A 19,691-nucleotide genomic window follows, 5' to 3' on the forward strand; every position below is an offset into this window, starting at 1 on the left:
CTTCATTAGTGAATTGCTCCCGGAGGTATTCGCCGCCGGGTCCCACCGACGCACGCGGAGAATTCACCAAGAGTCAACCCCGCGTTTCGATTACGGGTCCCAAATCCTCGGTATGCACGATCTGGTTCATCTTCGTCGGTGAAGTTTCGCGCTCGCGGGCCCCGATCGGTCCCACCGGTACGTTAAAAGAAAAAAAACAAAAACAAACAAATCCGAAACATGGACGAGATTTTCGCCTCCGGGTGTCCGGCTCTGACGGGCTACTTCGCCATAAACGGGGCCCCGATCATCGGGGCCCAACCGATGATCAACTCGTCGTACCTCTCGCAGCTGACCTGGGCCTTTCCGATACCCCGGTACAAACCACCCCCGAGGTACGAGAAGCCCCCGTATTCGTACATCGCCCTGATCGCGATGGCGATAAATTCATCGCCGAAACAGCGGCTCACCTTGTCGGGGATATACAGGTTCATCATGGAGAGGTTTCCGTATTATCGGGACAACCGGCAAGGCTGGCAGAACAGCATCAGGCACAATCTTAGCCTGAACGACTGCTTCGTGAAGATACCGCGCGACAAGGCGAACGTCGTCGAGGGTGAACATTGCGGTGGAAAAGGTAGCTATTGGGCGCTGGATCCTTCAGCTAGCGAAATGTTCGAGCATGGGAATTACAGGCGAAGGAGGACTCGGAGGCAAAGAAATTTCTCCCAGCATAAACATCAGGCGAACTCTGCTGCTGGCGTGCCGGTAAGTCGGTTGTCATTTAAGGGTGAATCGGCACGAATCGGAAGAGGATAAACCATCCGAGATATGACAAGCGCCGCGCTATTTGTCCCGAGGAAGTATCGCCGTGAACGCCAACGAATCGGCGTCGCTACTAATCGTTAAAATTTATCGATTATATTCTGAGCAAATTCGAATCAGGCAAGCTAATAATAGGGGGGGATCGGGCGAAACTGCTCCCCTAACGAAAACACGATTTTCAAGAAATTTCGAGATAACAATTTGTTTCCTTTTGGCCTAAATGTAATTTTTAACGCGTGGGGGCCGATTTGCTAGGTTGGGTCTGTTTTACACGATCCTCCCGTACGGCTTGTGAACAATAATTCAGCAGACGGAGAGGCGATTCGTTTTGAAATCCAATTAACGATGCCGATCCATTAACTCTTCGATGACACGCTCAATCGCGTCTGTAAGGTTTACAAAAAGTGCAAATTTTTACCAGTCATCGTCAGCGGTTAATTATGTATCGCCAGTTAGAATCGACTTCAATTTCAATTTGTTATCAGTGTTTATCCAAGTTCAGAATATCCCGAATCGAAATAGTTAAGAATGAAATTCCAAGAAGTATTCGAAAACCTAATAATAATAACTGATGAATAACGATTATCGCTTCGGCGATTTCGGCTGATATATTATCGATGAAACACGAACCCCTCGATTTCATTTCAGGCGATTTCCATTGATTTTTACACTATCATGCGACTTTCATTTATTTCCAATGTTATCCCTGATATCAAGTCTCTTCTGAATATCCTTGACGATTTTCAGCCATTTACGGGTAGTCGGATAAATCGCCAATCGCTGTTGGTAAATTGGAAATCAATAACAGTACGTGGAAAGATCATGGGAATCAGTACCATGTTAATGAATTGAAACCATTTAATGTCTAACGAGACTCGCAAAGATTTTCATGATTTCCAATTTTTATCGCGAGATTTATTCAACGTTATCGTACGTGATTTAAAGTGATTCGCAGTGATTGTTAGTGATTTCAATTATCTCAATTAATTCCTCGCCTCGTATCAAAAAACGTTCACGTTCCTTTGATCTACAATTTTATTTCCAACTGTCGAATTTATGACTCTTTGAGTCAGCGATCCCTGTGAAAAAAATTTTAATAAGTAGAACTTAAAAATACTTAAGCTTTGCAGGTGGTTTGCATCCAATTTTAACGCTTTTAGACATATTCCGTCCACAATGGAGATCGCCGAAGGTCGCTGGAAAAGAATTTAAAAACATTTATCTCTAGAGAGGAAAAAAAAGATTTTTGTGAATACAGTGCAACAAATGTTTTTTCACCAATTACATTTTTGTACTTATAGCGTTGATTATGTGATGTGAGATAAAAACCTTTTATCAAAGTGTTATTATCTTATTGTTACCTTGTATCGTTTTAATTTGTTCAAATTCAACTTTATCACATAGTAAGTATGTTATTCTATTCGTACTCACCATCATTGGCACAAATAACATATTTGGTAGAGATTTCTTGAAAAGTTCTACGCTTTTCTTGACTTTCTGTTCAGTGAAATCATTTTTGCAAGGATTGCAAAATGATTGTTTAGTTACTGTAATTGGAAAAATTATCATTTTAAGGTAATACACGCTACATGAATAAAATGCAGCATCAAAGAAATATTGCATTGTCAATAGTAAGATCGTTCAAAGTTGACTACGCGTCATTTAGTTGGGTTGATTTTACTAGACAGGTGCCCGAGCCCATCCAAATAACTTATACTCGTCTTAGATCTTTTGCGAGAAAGAATTTTTAACGCGACACAGATAATATTTTCCTACTTCAACAAAATACTTTCTAGATTCAATATGTAACGTGATATTTGATTGCGGTAACCAATTAGTAACTTTCATGACTCGATAAATCTCCCTACACTTTATCCATCGAATGGATTTAGCAATTTGTATGAAACATTTTAGCTGAATCTACCAGAAACTGCTTCGTTATTTTGATAATATCACGAATCAAGTAACTATTATTTCATTAGATTCGTCAAATTAAAATCCAAATTTTTTATTTATAAGTATACTCTATTCAATAAAATGTTGTTCCTTTTTTCAATCTCCAGCAATTGCATGATTAATTTGGGTATTTTGAACGGAACATTGCGTCGCTTTGAAAGAAATTTCGACATTAAGGAATTAGAAAATTTTTTCCGAGTGAATGCGTACGAATTTTCTCGAAATTTTACAAACCTTCCGAAGTTACCGCGTATAAAGTTTGAAAAGAAACGTCGTTTCGAGTGAAATGATCAGTGCAACGAAACAATGGTTAAAATGAAGGCAGCACTGGTATCACGTCGTTGATTATTTACAAATCGCCCTGTATTAATAGCTACTATTCAAAGTTAATCTAAAAATCAAGAACAACTTTCCTTCAAAAGATTGCAATGGGAACTTGAGGAAAATTATTTTTACATTCTCTTTCACAATTAGACTTACACCCTCAAAATAATACTCATTTCGTATAAGGAGCACTCCACTCACGGTATAAATTAGTATATCATTGACAAATTAGAAGCATTCGATCCTACAAATTAAATAAACAAATTACAGGTACAGTCAGTACAAAAAAATTGACTAATTTGATCGGCATACTATAAAGTAATACTTAGCAAAAAAGTTGCAGTATATTTCTGTTTCCTTCCATCGCTTAGATAAAGTTTTAGGCGATTAGTTTTGTTGTTTACGTAAAAACTAGTTGAACATTTTAATTACTTTCAACGCCACGACGTGCTGGTCTTATTTTCGATTGACTTATTTTCTTTTTTTTTTCATATCCGATAATATTTCTTTCGACATGTTTCACTGCTGTAAGGTGAGAGTAAAACTAGCGTCTTCCTAAAATGAAAATGAATCTATGATCGTTTATTTGACAAGTAGAATTTCGAAACCAAATCCTGCATTGTTCGTGTAATCGACCAGACCTTAATTATACCCCGGGTAAGAAGTCCACGATATAAAGACATTCCAGCGTTTGTGTACATAATTTTAATTACAGTGTTTACAAACAATTTACTATAACGCACCTAGTTCGGAAATATATCTTCCAAAGCGCGTGCCGCAAATTGGTACATGACAATGAACTTTTTACAACAATTACATTCTTCGTGTAACGGTTGGAGAATACGAGCCGACAATGAATGGTTCTTGAAGTTACTAATGTTGGAAAGTTGCTTTGCTCGGCGTTTACTTCTCTTCTATCTAACGGCAAAAATCATTTCACCTTCACTTTCTTCCGGCGACTAATATAGGCATGATGGACACATAATTCGTATATGTATGTGTGATGTATGTAGGTATATGAGCGCACGGTGTTTTCACCGCCAAGCGCCGACTCGAGGTATGAGCTTCGTAATCATTTCATCTTTCCACCCTATTCGAAATAACAATACCACACAAGTTATGCCAATGTCATTGTTATCCACGTGTTTATGGCACGGAACGCGGTCGCTTCGTTCCTGACAGTGAACATTCGTTACTCAATTAATCAAATTTATCACCTAGATAAACGATATTACCGCAATGCAAGTCGCAGATTCTAACGCCAACATTGTACTCTTAATTAACATTGTATCGAATATAGGTATTCAAAAATTGGAAAGTACAAATGCTTATTAAACTGCAATTACGAACCAAAAATAGTTTAAACAACTGATTTGTATCATTAATATTTCACCACCAGTTTCACCAGCCATGATATTGTTTACAATGTCAAAAATTTCGGATTTAATCACCCCGGGCGAATGTCTCAAAAACTAACAGAGATACAAAAAAAAGTCTTATATAACAGTTGCAGGCATTCGAAGGGAAAATGCGATGCAGATACGGTTCGACTTGTGGATTGTGCGATTTCCGAGATTTTGCAAAACGTAATGAACGTTTACATTTCTTACATTTCGCATAAATTCATTGTCTCTCACCTACGCTGAAAACTTTTCCTGGGGATACAAAATTGAGGAGAATTTAAAACGATGTAACATTTTTCATAATTTTGGTTTGGCTCGTACATTAAGATCACAAAGTTTTCAACGTGGGTACCAGACAATAAATGCTTGGAAAGGCTAAGGTAATAGAAAGAAAAATACAATGATTCAAAAAAAGTAAAAATTTGAGAAACAGTGTATATATACTGATATTGTAATTTTACTTGACGTTTAAAGAAACCAAGATAAATCCATAGAATTGAGCGCAAACGAAGAATATTCCAGAAAATTGTGACTCGTATATCAAGAGTGCGGTGCCCTGCCAGTTTTCACAATTCCCTGAAAATTTTTTCCATTTTCACACTTAAACTTTATGAGTTTTCAAACAATTGTCTCAAAGTCTCCACAAATTTTTTCTATACGTCTCGACGAGCCATTCTGTAACAGAAATACCCTGCATTTCTCCAGTCAATATCTCCTGGGTCCTATGAATTATCCGAGTTACACTGATCGCAGGCTTTCGAAAGTTTGCGAACTTTTCCGTGAAAAGTTAGCCAAGAATAGATTTCCAGTTGAACTGGAGACTCCAATTTTTAGAGAAATTTCACAAAATTTATTTGTATAACTCTGTACGTGTTCCATACAATAATGAAATTTTCAGCAACACGTAACATCTAGAAATTGATTTCATACGATTGCGACCTAATTATGAATAATATAATTTTTGAAATGTGGTACCCGCTAAATTATTAGCCACTTGCCGATTAGACACCACACTCGGAATTTTTAGAAGTTGCCGGCCCTGAGTGTCGGCATTAGTCGGGTTCTATGAAGTACAGTGCACCTAGCATCGGCGTTATATACAAACAAAGGGCTGATATGCCAGCACTTGCAGAGATACAGAAATAGAATGAACCGCACTAAGCACCACAGTGTATAAAGAAGACGTTTTCCCACCACGTTTGCAATGCTATTGCCGTAATATTGTAATCACAATTATCGAAACAAATCGCCCGAAGCGATCGGTCGAATGTCCACGAATAATCAGTAAACGTCGTGCGAGGATATTACTAACGCATTCCAAGCTAGAATAATTATTCCATAGAAAATCGAAATAATCAGTTTCGAAAAGTCTTTCATAAATATTCGATCTGTTGCCATCTATACGTTATCTTTTAAATCCGCTAGATTTTGAGATATCGAGGCAAAATTCCCGCCCTTGGTATTGTTTTCATCCGAACTAATTGAACCGGCTAATCACAAACTCCATTAAATGCACACAATGAATAGTCACAAGAACCACTAATAATATTGAAATGGGCAATCACTGGCACAATATTCAAAAAGACGAGAAGTGCGATTATGAAGTTTTAATTTTAATTGGATATAATAATTTCTCGGTCAAGAAACATTCGATTTTTATCAATTATACTAGTTGTATAGTTAAGGACTAGTTTCACCATATAGGACATTCATTTTTAAAGATTATATTCAAATTCAATCAGCATCGTGCATCTTCTCTACGGGACTGGCTGTAAGTCAAATTACGTCACACAGCGAGAAATTTCATTCGTTATAGTCAATTACTAAAAATTCCGCGGTAAAATGGACATTGTTACAATGAAGATTTAAATATTGTCCGAATTACAAGAAAATGTGCTACAAGTAACTATTTGGTGTTGTTATAGTTGTCAATTATACTTAATCTTCTGGTTATCGCGCGACATAAAATCTGTTTGTTTGACTTGCTAATTTTTTTCAGTCAAATAAGGCGTTATTATCAATTTATTTGTTGCACCAACAATCAAATTACCGCAATTATGGTTAAAAAGAAGTAAAGTACGAGTAACCATAATCGGAAATGAAACACACGCTAGATTTAATGGTTACAGTTACAAAACTCATTTTCATTTTGTGCCCAGAGCTGCAATATGTGTTCGGTAATGGTAAAAAACCACGATATTTAATAACTGTAGGGTAAACTGGAAATTTCTCTCGTTGCATGCAGACGGCTTCGTACATATATGTATATTTTAATCGATAATTGCTAAGGTAAATAGTTCTAGCGGTATCGGATCGTCTGCAGGTGAATTGTCACGACGAGGAACATGCAATGTTTGCCTAATTGTTATATTATGTTTGCCAATATATCAGACAGAAAACATCGATCGAAGCGAGCAACGCTCGGGGGTACAATTTGAATTCTGAAAAATTGCTAAGCTGTACGCGAACAATACTCGATACATGAAATTGCTGAACGAATGTTTGTTCGCAGATGAGTCCCGACTTTCTGGTACCGACGTCGACTAGCCGTCTTCAAGAACATTTCGCACCAGAACAAAACTGTAGCGAAGCGCCGCGAAACGTTGCATCAATGTTTGATCAAGATGCGAGAAGAAGAGACGAAACAAAGTATACCAGCCCTCCGGAGCGATGCATCAAGTCGACGATGTTCACGATCGACAACATCCTGAGAAAGTCACCGGCGCCGATTGCCTCCAAGGCGACTTCAGTGACGAACGAACTCATAGAAGATATAAAAATCGACGATAAAAACTTTTCTCTGCGGTAGGTGCTGAAGAAGAAACGGAATGACGTAATATCTTCTCAACCTGCGGACACCAATTATTATCTATTATTTATAAAATTCAAGAATTTTACTAGGAATTTGTCAATCTTCGAATTCTTATCGACCAGGTATAAATACTACGGTAAGGAATTGTATGCAAATTTCTGAGGTATCCGCTTTGTGCTGATGGATATGATCGCACACATATGTAGTGATGTATGCTTTCGTATATCAATTTGCATACGCTTATACGCGATCGGAGACAATCTGACCTAAAATACGTAATTTTACATCATCGCTGCATTTTTATAATGAGAATTAATTCGCAATTATCACTGCGATTGAAATTCTTGCAAATTCGTTTGTCCGAAAATTGACGTGTAGAATTTCGTTAAAGTTTGCCATCGTGCCTACTTTTCGTAAGAAAATACCCCGCAATCGTACTTGCAAAAAAAAAAAAATCATGGAAAACATGCGCGAGAATTTTATTAAAATGTCAGAACTGGGAATGAAATGATTGTAGGAAAAATGTCTGAGGATCATATCGCCTTCAAATGAATATTAAATCGTATTTATTGTATCAGAGGTTTTATTAAAATCATAATCACACGTCTCACTGAAATGTCAACATACATTGTTTATGATTCATAAACACATCCATAGCTTATCGTCCATAAATTATCACCGAAATAAAAGAATATCTGGGTTTATAATCGAGGACAAAAAAAAAAAAAAAATATATACCCGTACAAATATATCTCACAGCTAGGAAAAGCATCACTGGAATAAATATTCCTTCGTTTTTATAGGGTTGTACGTGAAATATTGTTATTTGGCGCAGAAATGTGATTGTAACTAGCACACAATACCCACCGTGAAATAACATCGCTAGGCGAAAACGGTATAACGTTTGCAGTGGATAAAACTCGCGGTTATATACATGTGCGCGGTGGTGTTTAGGGATTATTTAACGACTGTTGCGATCACACATGCCAATGTTTGTTTCTTCAAAGGCGCAGTTCGAATGTTAAATTTCAAAACAAAAGTAGTTGAACGTCAACATGATTTTCTCGGAAATTCAATAAATCACCCACATCACAGCCTATTCGCCGTGGCAGGGAAGCCGTGCCACATCTCTCTCGCTCTCTCTTGATGTGGATTTAACCGCTTAACCGCCAACATTCTGCCACGCCGCGCCGCCAGAGTTCTCTTCGCACTTTCCTCGTTGCTGGAATAATCCGGGCGTACATCACAGGCGTCGTCGCTGTACAAGATGCAGATAATTACCGGAAGTGAGAATTGTTCGGTAATATTGAACAGAGATTGTTATTTTTTTTTTTTGTAGCTGTCAAATGTTTTTACATGGATAATATTAGATCACACTCGATAACTCTGGGGTTGGAATAATTCATAACGAAAAATGCTTTTTACAAACATATATTTGGCATTTTAGCGACAACGTCGAAAAAGGTTCAAAAAGTTTTAAACTTATGAAATTCGAATTTTATACAAGCATTTTATTAAAACCGTAAAACGAACTCCAAAGATTTGGACTATCTGGAATATCTAAATTTTATAGATAAATTATTTTGCATATATAATACTTAGTTTTTAATGGAATAACATTTTTTCCTAAATGTATACCTACAATGCTTTTGTGCTAAAATAAATCCTTAGAAAACGATACCACCCAAATGTATGACTTCGTCAAAATTTAACACACCCCTTTGACAAAACCCTTGCATAACGTCAATTAACACCGGTAATATTTCTAAACAGAGAAAAACAAACTGTTGATACAGGCATCCCTCGATTAAATCCTTATATGCACTTTGATCGTAATAAATTGTAACAAGTGCAGTAAAACTTACATATCAAATTCTCACATGTACGACAATTTTGGTGCCTATAACTTATTTGACTTATGCTTTCCTCGGTGTAATATCTACAACAATGTTCACAGTAATAGAAAAAATGATAATTGTGTCTACTGTTTACATATAGAACAGTCACTCACGATCTTTTATGAATTCGTATTCACATCCTAAGTTCCATGAAATTTGAATTTCCGAAAGTTAGGTGTCATATATATATCAAAATATAAATTTTTTTCTATATTTATATCTCAAGTATTCATAGTAATTTCATCGTTTGCCTACAATCGAGAAGAAACTATAAATATTTTTTCGGAATCGTTTATTTACCGTTAGAATAGATTAGTGAAATGAATTTGACCTGTTGCAGCGTTTACTACCCTTATAGGAAGGTAACAAAATCTGATCAATCTTAATGTTGAAATCACTACTTAAAAAATAATGAAGCCTCATACATACATTAGTGTGCAATAAACAAAATTTTATTTCTTTCATCATTTCCCATGTAAAAAATGAATGAAACGACGCTTCTTATAATACATGAAAGCACTGATTTTTTATATGGGAAATGATAACAGAAAAAAAACATTTATTTGGCACACCCTAATATACATATGTATATATATTCTTTGAAGGTAAAATAGTTGCAATGACTCTTGCTGGTCTATACAAATTATACTTGTTTCTAAACTCCCTAATGATGAAAAAAATATATGCGATGAATACTTTACAAATACAGCTAATCGCTGTTACACATCACACTGTATCTGAATTTTTTTCAGACTGCAAATGCAAGCACTTATCTTGACGAAGTTTGACATGCATGTTCTTTATTGTTAATAAATTAGTTTCCGATATAAGGCTCCGTGTATACATAATGAATTTAATTTATACATGAAAACTGTCAGTCATCGAAATTTGCTACTATGAAAAATTCCAAATATAGTAGACTTTAGAAGCAATGTGGTGTCGGACAAACTTGTTGGATTGGGGCGGGGGCAGGCTCCATTCTATTTACTCAATATCTCTATAACTGCGCGGACATTTTATCAGGTTCAAGGTGTACCTTTCAGAGGGCTCAAAATCGTTGATTCGAAATTCTAAATAATTACCTGGTGAACTGTTTATCATAATGATTTAAAAGCACAAGAAAGAATTGGATTGTAAATTGTTAGGATTTTACAGTGAGATCAAACCCACAAACAATATCGAATTAAGTTTTCATGGAAGCCATTTAGTAGAGATTCGTGGAAACCTGATACGATAGTGCTGGTTCGTTTCATTTTCGAGTATAATTATAGCAAAAAATAATATAATTCCTTCTGGTAATTTTCAACAATTATAATAAACAGTTTACCACTTCTTTATTTCAAGCTTCAAGTGCGGGAAATGTCTACGCATTACTTCGTTCAGGGAGTTCAAAATGACACGTAAATTTCACAAAGCTTAAGCAAAATAATGATAAAAGATGTTACGTTTTGGTTAAACAGCTCATGGGAGGAAGTTTCGGTGGATTGTGTCGAAAAATCTTGCACTCTCCGGATATTTTTTGCCAAATACATGACTTCTCAGAGTTTTGAGCATGGTGTCTGTTTTTACCGTACTGTGCAGCGTTATTCGGCTCTCGCGATCACGAACATTTAGTCAGGAGACCACGTTTCTGTCAAATCACGGATTACTTTTGCGTTGCTCTGTAAATATGCCTTTAATCATTCTTCACACCGCTCTAGTATCTAAGTATCTATACTCCTGACAAGTTAAAGTGGTATAAATGCAGAAATTTTATCGAAGCAGTAACGGCCGCAGCTAAGCATTCGGATTTTTGCGCATCAGTTCGAGATCAGCTTTCATCATATCCTTCACCAGTTCCTATATGAAAGTGAATTTTCCAAAAAGTTTAATTCTGATTGGTAATTTTCAGTACTGGCTAAGCTGGTGACAGCTCGAAATGTTCCAATGATAAATCAGAATAACTTATTCAAATACATACTTCGAATTTAACTGTGGGCTGCCATCCAAACTTTTCTTTGGCTTTTGAAGCATCACCCAGCAGTAAGTCCTGCGTTATGAATCAAGATGGAACATTTCAGAATAGATGTTAAATGGTCAATATTTACTTAATATCTTGGTGATGGAAATAAGGATTCTTACCACTTCGGTTGGACGGAAGTATTTTGGATTAACCCGAACCAGGAGCTGCCCAGAAGCAGCATCACGACCAATTTCGTTGACACCCTCGCCCTCCCATTTAATAGTTCGACCAATGTAATTAAATGAGGCTTCAACAAACTCTCTGACACTGTGAGTTTCACCAGTTGCTATAACAAAGTCATCTGCGACCGACTGTTGTAGCATCAGCCACATTGCCTGAGAATTGTTAATTGTAAAACAATTTTTAAATTCTTATTGAAAAATCGTCAAGAATTACTCTGTAGTTTAGATCCGAGTGCACAAAATTCCAAACGCAATAACGTTTCCGGCGTTTATAATTGTCCTGTTTAAAATTAGAGGAAATTTGGAAAACTTGTTGAAAAATACATAGTCATTTACCTCGACATAATCTTTAGCATGTCCCCAGTCTCGTTGGGAATCCAAGTTCCCGAGTTCCAAGACTTCTTGCAAACCCAGTTCTATTTTTGCAGCAGATCTGGTAATTTTTCGCGTCACAAAATTTTCCCCTCTTCTCGGACTTTCGTGATTAAATAATATTCCATTACAGGCATACATGCCGTAAGCTTCTCGGTAATTTATCACTATCCAGAATCCATACATCTTTGCACAAGCTGGAAATTAATCGATCTAGTCTATTAATACCAACTGTTGCAGCTGATTAAATAAAGCGGAACGTTAGATAGGAGAAAAATGTTCGGAAACTACAGAACACGAATATCTTGTAGTTCATTGAAGAAAATTTTTTAAAATTATATTCTCTTCAATATGATGTAAGTTGGCAGAGATTTCTGGATTATTCTTTATTTTTATATTTTTTCTGAACATCATGATTTCATATTTGATGCAAGAATAAAGAACACTCAGTAATAATAATATGAATTCATATTTTTAGAACGAATATAGAAGTAAGAAAAATACTTTGAAGTATTAGACTAAAATTTAAATTTTATAGTGATTTCGCTGCAGTATCACTTTAAAAAAAAAATACGAGAAAGTTATACCGTATTGTTCTTAATAGATTAATTCATAATTATTTTTTTATAAGCTATGTAATGTGCACATAATAATAATTTTACTAACCATACGGAGAACGTGGGTAAAAAGGTGTTTTCTCCGTCTGTGGCACTTCAGCTACTCTACCATATAACTCAGATGTCGAAGCTTGATAAAATCGCACTGATTTCTCGAGGCCGCAAGTTCTTATAGCATCAAGTAATCTTAAAGTGCCTACTGCATCGACTTCAGCAGTGTATTCACTTAATTCAAAGCTCACCTGTTACACAAAATTCAATCAACAATATTGTTATTGTGATTCCAATTAAGGTAATGCACAAAGAAATGAATACCTTAACATGACTCTGGGCAGCAAGATTGTAGATTTCTGTCGGTTGAACAGCACTGATGATTTTGACAAGACAGCTGGAGTCTGTCATGTCACCATAGTGCAGCTTCATTTTTCCTTGCCTATGAGATTTGGGATCGGCATAAAGATGCTGAATACGTGCAGTGTTGAAAGTACTTGCACGTCTGATTATCCCATGAACATCGTATCCCTTGTCCAGCAGAAACTCTGCCAGATACGATCCATCCTATAAATGAAATACTGGATGCTTAAATTGAATAACAACTTACCTCATCTAGTTGAAAATCAAAAAGACAATAATTAGTAGCAAACTAAAATTCCGTTTGATGCATATAATGGTAAAGCTTCATAACTTTACGAGTATCGATTAGTTTTTTCAGTATTTTCTATGTCATTTCAGGTGCCAACTTCCTAATCATGAAAGAATAGACTCAAATTCTTTGGAATCATTCTCTAGTTGCAAAGTTGTTATTTTCTGTTTGGTATTTCGTTAAATTAACACTTTTTACTTAAATTTTGTAAATACCAAACATGTAGATAATATGTAGAAAGAAATATTCAGGTATTTAATTATGCATACAATAAAGTGCAACATTGGCAATGAGAAGTATTTTATTTCTGGGATTCGTCTGTGAAAATATTAATAAATATTTTCGTATCCTTAAAAGTGGATTTGTTAAGAGAATAAATACTCGCTGAACATAATATAGATATATTTAGTATGGGATACTAATTGAACTATTATAGTGTACAGGCAATTGACTGTTTTGATTGTGGATTGTAGGCACATAGTTTTATACGAAATTTTTGATTTCACAATTAAGGAAGTTTTAAAGACGTTACGCAGCTAGTCAAAATTCGATTGCGTTGTGTGTCTGATTAGCATATTAGGTTTTTCTGAGTTTGGTAACGTCGCGTTATGTTATTGCGAAAGCTTTGTACATTCACTCTATATATATTCAAGATCTGTCATGCATAGAATCAATTTTTTTTATTTATAACCAAAAAATAACTCTAATGCAGCAATTTCATGTTTTACGCATATGATGCACGGTTTGCCACGTCACAACGTCTTATGGCCTGCACAGCTGAATACCTCAGACATGTATACATTTATTACAATAATTTTTACTAATATCACGGAAGTGGTGAATAATTCTGAAATGTGTTTATCAATTATTATTAGACTTGCTTCTACTGCCAAAAAAATTTCAAACAAAATCTCAGTATCACTTCATTACAAATTTAATTGGTAACTTCAATTCTTGTCTATTCCTCCATAAGAATACATATAAAATGAGCGAAGACATATTTGCTTATATCTCATAAAGAATCCTGTGAATCGATATATTTTAATCTGGTGATTGAATTATATAAATTTAATGAATTGCCAAATTTTATCGAAAACTGAATTTTAATTCTTATATGGTTAGAACTGCGTTAAAAAAGTTTCTCAATGATATCAGAGTTTAAAGTTTCAGTTTCTAAAAAAATCACGAATATGGTTTTCTGTTATTTCAATTTCATTTATTTGTGCATAGTTTTCAATTACGATTCCAACATCACTTGAATGCTCATTTCCTGTATTTAATATTAACATTGAGTAATTCCATAAAAATTTCAACAGTAAGTCATCTCTGATTCTAGTGTCAGCAAACTTCACAATTGTTGAAATATTTGTGAAAATATTAGTTATTCAATTGATAGTTTAACCACAGGATTCAAAAATAAAAAAAATGTTGCGATGTGCAAATTTATATGAATTCTGTTTTGAGCTATGCTATGTAAGATTCCCACAAATGCGAATGAAAAAAGGTCCCTGATTATTTCACGTTTGGTAGGACCTAAAACACATTTTTGTTAAATTCTTTTTCTCAAACTTGCTAGTTGCCTGAGCAAGTAACACATCCAGCCACGAGCTGATTAAACATCATGTGCTTACAATTTACCGGTGCCTCTGAAAATACAGGAATGAGAGAAAGTATTATGCCATCACGATTTTGCGAGCCGTAGGAACGTTCGAAATGATTTTCGTACTGGGATTGAGCCCTTTGAAGCATAGATAAACAGAATTAACATTTGCAATGTCAATCGAGGTTCTGATTTGTCATACAAAGTCAATGTATTACAGAACCAAGAGGCTTATTTTTCGCTTTTCCCACGTCGACAAACCCGGCTGTATTGATGAATCCATTTTCATATGAATATTGATAAAAGCGATAAAAAAAAGGCTAAAACCTGAATGATAACTGAAGCATCTAACCAAAGGCTTACCTGGCCTGTGATACCTGTTATCAATGCAACACGTCTCGAATCACCCGTTGCCATTATCAGAAGCGTTTAGAACGACCTGAAGAAGTCAATCGTGGCACTTTACACGCAGGAGTGACACATATCACCGATCGGCACCGGTACATAGGCTTATCACTTGCCACGCATCCTGTCCCTGTCACTGCTTCGCCCCCGAGTTTTCACGTACGGTTCACCGTGCTACGCTGTCACAGCAGACTTTGCCTACGATACTCGTCATAACCTTGAAATTTCAATTGCTAACAAATAAACTATTTTCTCACGTGTAGCAAACAGCTGGATGCAGCATGCTCTGATTGGTTAATTCGCAAAAATCACCATTGTGACATCTCATGGTGCCAACCTTATGCTCTAAGAGGCGCGAGAATCCGGAATATCGGAACAGAATTGACGGAAAGTCACTAGAATCCGCGTTCTGCTAATTTCGTTCTGTCATATTTTTACCATATACTATAACATTCTTTTTACGCTGTCTACAGAAGCAGTACTTACAAATACAAAAGAAGAGGTCATACACAGTACGATTATTCATCATGAACGAATGTAATCTCGTTAGTATTTTTACGATTACATTTGTTGCACACATAGGTCTATATAACGTAAGTTCCGTGTCTATTTGCATCTTCCTGGCTCCCATGTACCCACATTCCGAAACTAGTGCCGGAGGATCGACTTTTATTTTATGAAATAATTAATTATAGTAGCAAAATTTAGTCCTATATAAAACCTGAGTAGATAAATTATATATAATGGTACAAACGCTTTATCTAAACAGATAAATGAAGCCGAATACCGCAAATATAAACGGGTATAATTCGGCAAGGGAGAACAGAATCTACCAGTCGCTATTCCTAGAATTGTGACGTCACCGAGCGACTGCTGAATGCTTGGCGATACGACCAAGCACTTCTTATAAAACCGCCACCGCGGAGCGACGCTCATTTCTCGTCGGACCAGCACCGCGTTCACATCGGTTTTGCTCATCAAAATACCCCATATTGGTTATCTAACAGGTTGACAACGAATACCCTTTATTACTTCACTGCACCTAATTTGTGCAACTTTCTTGAGAGCATTTAATTCATGCACTGTACTTTATTGCACCGATTGCACCTAGTTCGTGCAATCTTGTCCGTAACGCTTTAGTTCGTGCTATTTTCTCCAAACGACTCGTTCGTTTACAATCATTAAACACATTTTGTGTATACCTTCTTTTAATTCTGGATACGTTGTCTACTCACCTTTGTAAATACCCAACTTATGCCTACATTTCTGGACAAATCTCTTCAATCAACAACGAATTAACACTGCTTCTTTACTTTTCAAATCCTTCCAATACAAGGCTACTCGCGTTATAAAACCACGATTATCCTTGCAGTTTCAATTAATTTTCTTATCCTACCTTATTTATTATAATTATCTTTCAAATATATCTTTTCTCCACAAAGACTTGAAGTCTGATCCTTTGGACGACTCATCCGAGCCAACCCTCACATTATACAAAAAGAGATAAAAGATTATTGACAGTACTGAGCTAATTTCGAAACGCACTCTGGTATTGTATTGGCATAAATCAGTAAAAAGTGGTAGCATTGGTCAGATCTAATAAGGAGTGTGATAATCCGACTTTGTATCGGAATATTATTGTTACGAGAGCAAAATTGTTGGTAGCTTGAGTTCCCCGCGATAATCTGAAATTGTTATGTCCGTTGATTTGTCGACACTACAGCTGAGCTTATACTCTAACCTTAAACCTGTACTACATCAATACATCATCGGTTTGTCGTAGGCACAGTTTAAGAGAGGTGAGAGCAGCAACTAGTTATTTACCAACTATTCTTATGTTCTGTGTGAGAGCATTTGAAGCAGCAGTTTGAATTACAATGAATTTAAATTCGTTTCAATAATAGTCAATATTGTTATACTTCCATGCGCTGTGACAGACTTTATCATAAATTATATTTCTTGCTATGCTTCAGATGGGAAAAAAAAGAAATGTTCCAAACCTTGCAGCGAGTCGACTGAAGGTAGAAGTAAAGGACGAGCTAGGTAATAAAATTCTTTTCTATTTAAATAGAAATTATTATTCCTACGAGGTGTCTTACATTTTTACCGCGAGATATGCTTTGCCTGAGAAGTTTGCCATTTCCCACATGTTCTGAATATTGAGATGCTTCAGTTTTCAAGAATTCAAAATACTTTCTATAAAATCAAAAACCGTATGAATCATTGATATATTTTCAAATATGGTTAAACTATAATTAAAATTACTGAAGGGCAATGCTTTCGTTTAGATTACCTTTACATCATCATTTATGGATCAAATTACATTTCATTATATTAGTAATTGCTGAATTTGGTCAATGATCATACAATTATCTATAAACTTTATTTTGGAGTATAATTTCTGACCTCTTAGCGCATGCGAATGGTCTGCGAGAAGGGTGAATTAACGCTATAAAAAATTCTACAAGTCGAGAAGTTTTTCTAGTCAAAAGTTTTAACAACTGCTATTAGATATGCAATGCAACGGTAATGATAAAATAAAAGTGCTGGCGCACCTAGGAATTTTGAGGCACTCCTGTTGTGAAAACATCTAATTTTAGGCGATAATGATGTACTAGTCGCACGCGACAGGCTAAAAGGGGCTCTGAGAGAACTTCTTCAACACAGTGACTCTGGTTCATCTGCCGAATCCAGTGAAGAGAGCTCTTCCCAGGAGTACAAACCTCAAATAAAAAAATTGTAATTATCATTATTTACTAATAGTATGAGGATCTTCAGTTGAAATTGTGGACGAAATGGACTCGACTTTTGCCTATTCTATGCATCTGCTTTTTCTGTATCAACCGTTCATTATAAAACATTTCATCATAAATTTTATACCAATAGTGCTTTCCATTGAACTTTTCAATTCTTGTCTTACTGTGACACAATTTTAATCAAATTTAATTTTCGGCATAATAGAAAATAAAGAATTTCTTGAGAAAACATGTAAAAATCAAAGCAATGTATGAGAAGTCTATTCATGGAAATGGCAAACAATTGTCGTCATTTAGTACAAATACTAATGCTGATAGGTGTTGGTAAGGTCAGTGTATTTTGTGTCCAATTCTGAAGTAAACCTAAATTTGATTCGGTATATGTTCGGTAATATATTTGAAAATTTCATCACCCAAGTAGGGAATCAATGATTCCGTCGAAAACAATGAGATATCAGCAAGCCAAAAAAATGCGACGCAGGCGCCAGGCTCCAATGGACACAGCATTTCACCACAGTTATGTTATGAAGCTGTTTGATCGGAGCGTTGACCTAGCTCAGTTCCAAGAGGATACGCCCTTATATCCTATTTGTAGAGCTTGGATGGCAAATCAACCACGCAATCCTAATCTTGTTCCTAAGTGAGTATAAACACCTGGGGTATTTGTACCTGAGGTGATGTATACATTTATTTATTCATATATAATCAGTAGGGTGAATACAAAAAGTTAGATTTGTTTTTTTTTTCTTCTGCTCCATCAAAAATCATTGGTCCATCAAAAAAAAGTAATCTTTCCAAAATTAAGGATTAAAGAAAAATTTCAGACAGTGCTCAAGCAACTCTTTGACTTTTTCTGTTTTTTGTTAAAAAAGTATACGACATAATTATTTTAAGTTTTGCTGCTTTAAATGTGAATGAAATTTATTAATGCAAAAACTCAATTTCATCGCCTATGATATCTTCCATTGTGTATAAGGTATAGGTATAAAAGAATATAGCCTTGTGGTATCTTACACTATTAACTACTCAAGTTTATTATATATTAGCAAAAACTATACATATTTCGCTTTATATGGTATAATTTCCATATAAATACTTTTTCAAATTCAGATACAATTTATTTAATGTTGCCTCATACTTCATCTGCAGGAATAATGTCTACCTGAGAAACTTGAAATTTACAACTAAAAAACCTGGAAAAATCACAGAATTTTGTAACGAAAAAATCGTGGCAATCCTGGCAATAAACTGGTGATAAATTTTTGGATACGAAATTTCCAAATTTATGGAAAGCTAGCAGTGATGAAAAGACCCACCTACATACACCTTCTATGTATTACGTATTTCACTATGCGCTAGTCTGATATTCAATTCTCACTTCAGAATTCGCAGTCCAAGTCCTGAGGTACTGAATGAAGTCAATGCAAACAACACTTTATTCGATTCAGACAGCGACGTACACGATGTCTATTCCTTGCCAGCACCTCTTCCACGAGAAGAAGTATGGCCTCGAAATCGTGTCCCATCTCCCATAACATTGCCCAAGGAAGAACTTCATTTGGACTATGTAAGTATCATTACATTTACCACTTACGTTACTGTTGTACACAGAAATTTCCAAGATCAGGAAATTATTATAAAATTCGGTAAGCTTGAAACAGAGAACTCATATTTCAAATATCACATTGAGTTTTACGCTTACGTCAAATTCACAGAAGAAACTTTTTTTGAATAACATATATTTGACTACCAAAGTATGTTTCAATGACAGTAACATGGATTACTGGATACGGTTACATGAATTTTCATTCGTTTTTATGTTTGATAAATATCGACTTGAAAAGACTAATAATACTTAATGTGGAAAATTTGGAATTATCATGGCATCATTTATTGAGATTTAATTGGACACCTTGT

General features: G+C 35.6%; 3 protein-coding genes across 7 annotated transcripts in view; 2 read left to right on the forward strand and 1 right to left on the reverse strand.

Annotated features, from left to right (window-relative positions):
- LOC124300029 (fork head domain-containing protein FD2-like) lies at nt 1-8,277 on the forward strand. The gene is made up of 2 exons (XM_046753637.1): nt 1-747; nt 7,000-8,277. Exons 1-2 carry the CDS (start codon nt 220-222, stop codon nt 7,294-7,296), a joined length of 825 nt encoding a protein of 274 aa, XP_046609593.1. The 5' UTR covers nt 1-219; the 3' UTR covers nt 7,297-8,277.
- LOC124300028 (protein lin-37 homolog) overlaps nt 8,117-19,691 on the forward strand; it is a 16,313-nt gene continuing 4,738 nt past the window's right edge. Inside the window, exons 1-6 of one of the 5 annotated variants that reach the window (XM_046753634.1) lie at nt 15,993-16,025; nt 16,461-16,817; nt 16,992-17,061; nt 17,619-17,757; nt 18,193-18,414; nt 19,158-19,341. In XM_046753634.1, the coding sequence (XP_046609590.1) occupies nt 16,992-17,061; nt 17,619-17,757; nt 18,193-18,414; nt 19,158-19,341 (615 nt within the window). In that variant the 5' untranslated portion in view covers nt 15,993-16,025; nt 16,461-16,817. The other 4 variants (XM_046753633.1, XM_046753632.1, XM_046753636.1 and 1 more) reach the window with 4 other exon arrangements.
- Nucleotides 8,715-15,256, reverse strand: LOC124300027 (GDP-mannose 4,6 dehydratase). The gene is made up of 7 exons (XM_046753631.1): nt 14,977-15,256; nt 12,686-12,928; nt 12,420-12,612; nt 11,718-11,950; nt 11,319-11,534; nt 11,158-11,226; nt 8,715-11,036 (listed from the first exon to the last, which is right to left on the reverse strand). Exons 1-7 carry the CDS (start codon nt 15,028-15,030, stop codon nt 10,974-10,976), a joined length of 1,071 nt encoding a protein of 356 aa, XP_046609587.1. The 5' UTR covers nt 15,031-15,256; the 3' UTR covers nt 8,715-10,973.

This window comes from Neodiprion virginianus, chromosome 3 (genome assembly GCF_021901495.1).
Source record: "Neodiprion virginianus isolate iyNeoVirg1 chromosome 3, iyNeoVirg1.1, whole genome shotgun sequence".
Taxonomy (NCBI): domain Eukaryota; kingdom Metazoa; phylum Arthropoda; class Insecta; order Hymenoptera; family Diprionidae; genus Neodiprion; species Neodiprion virginianus.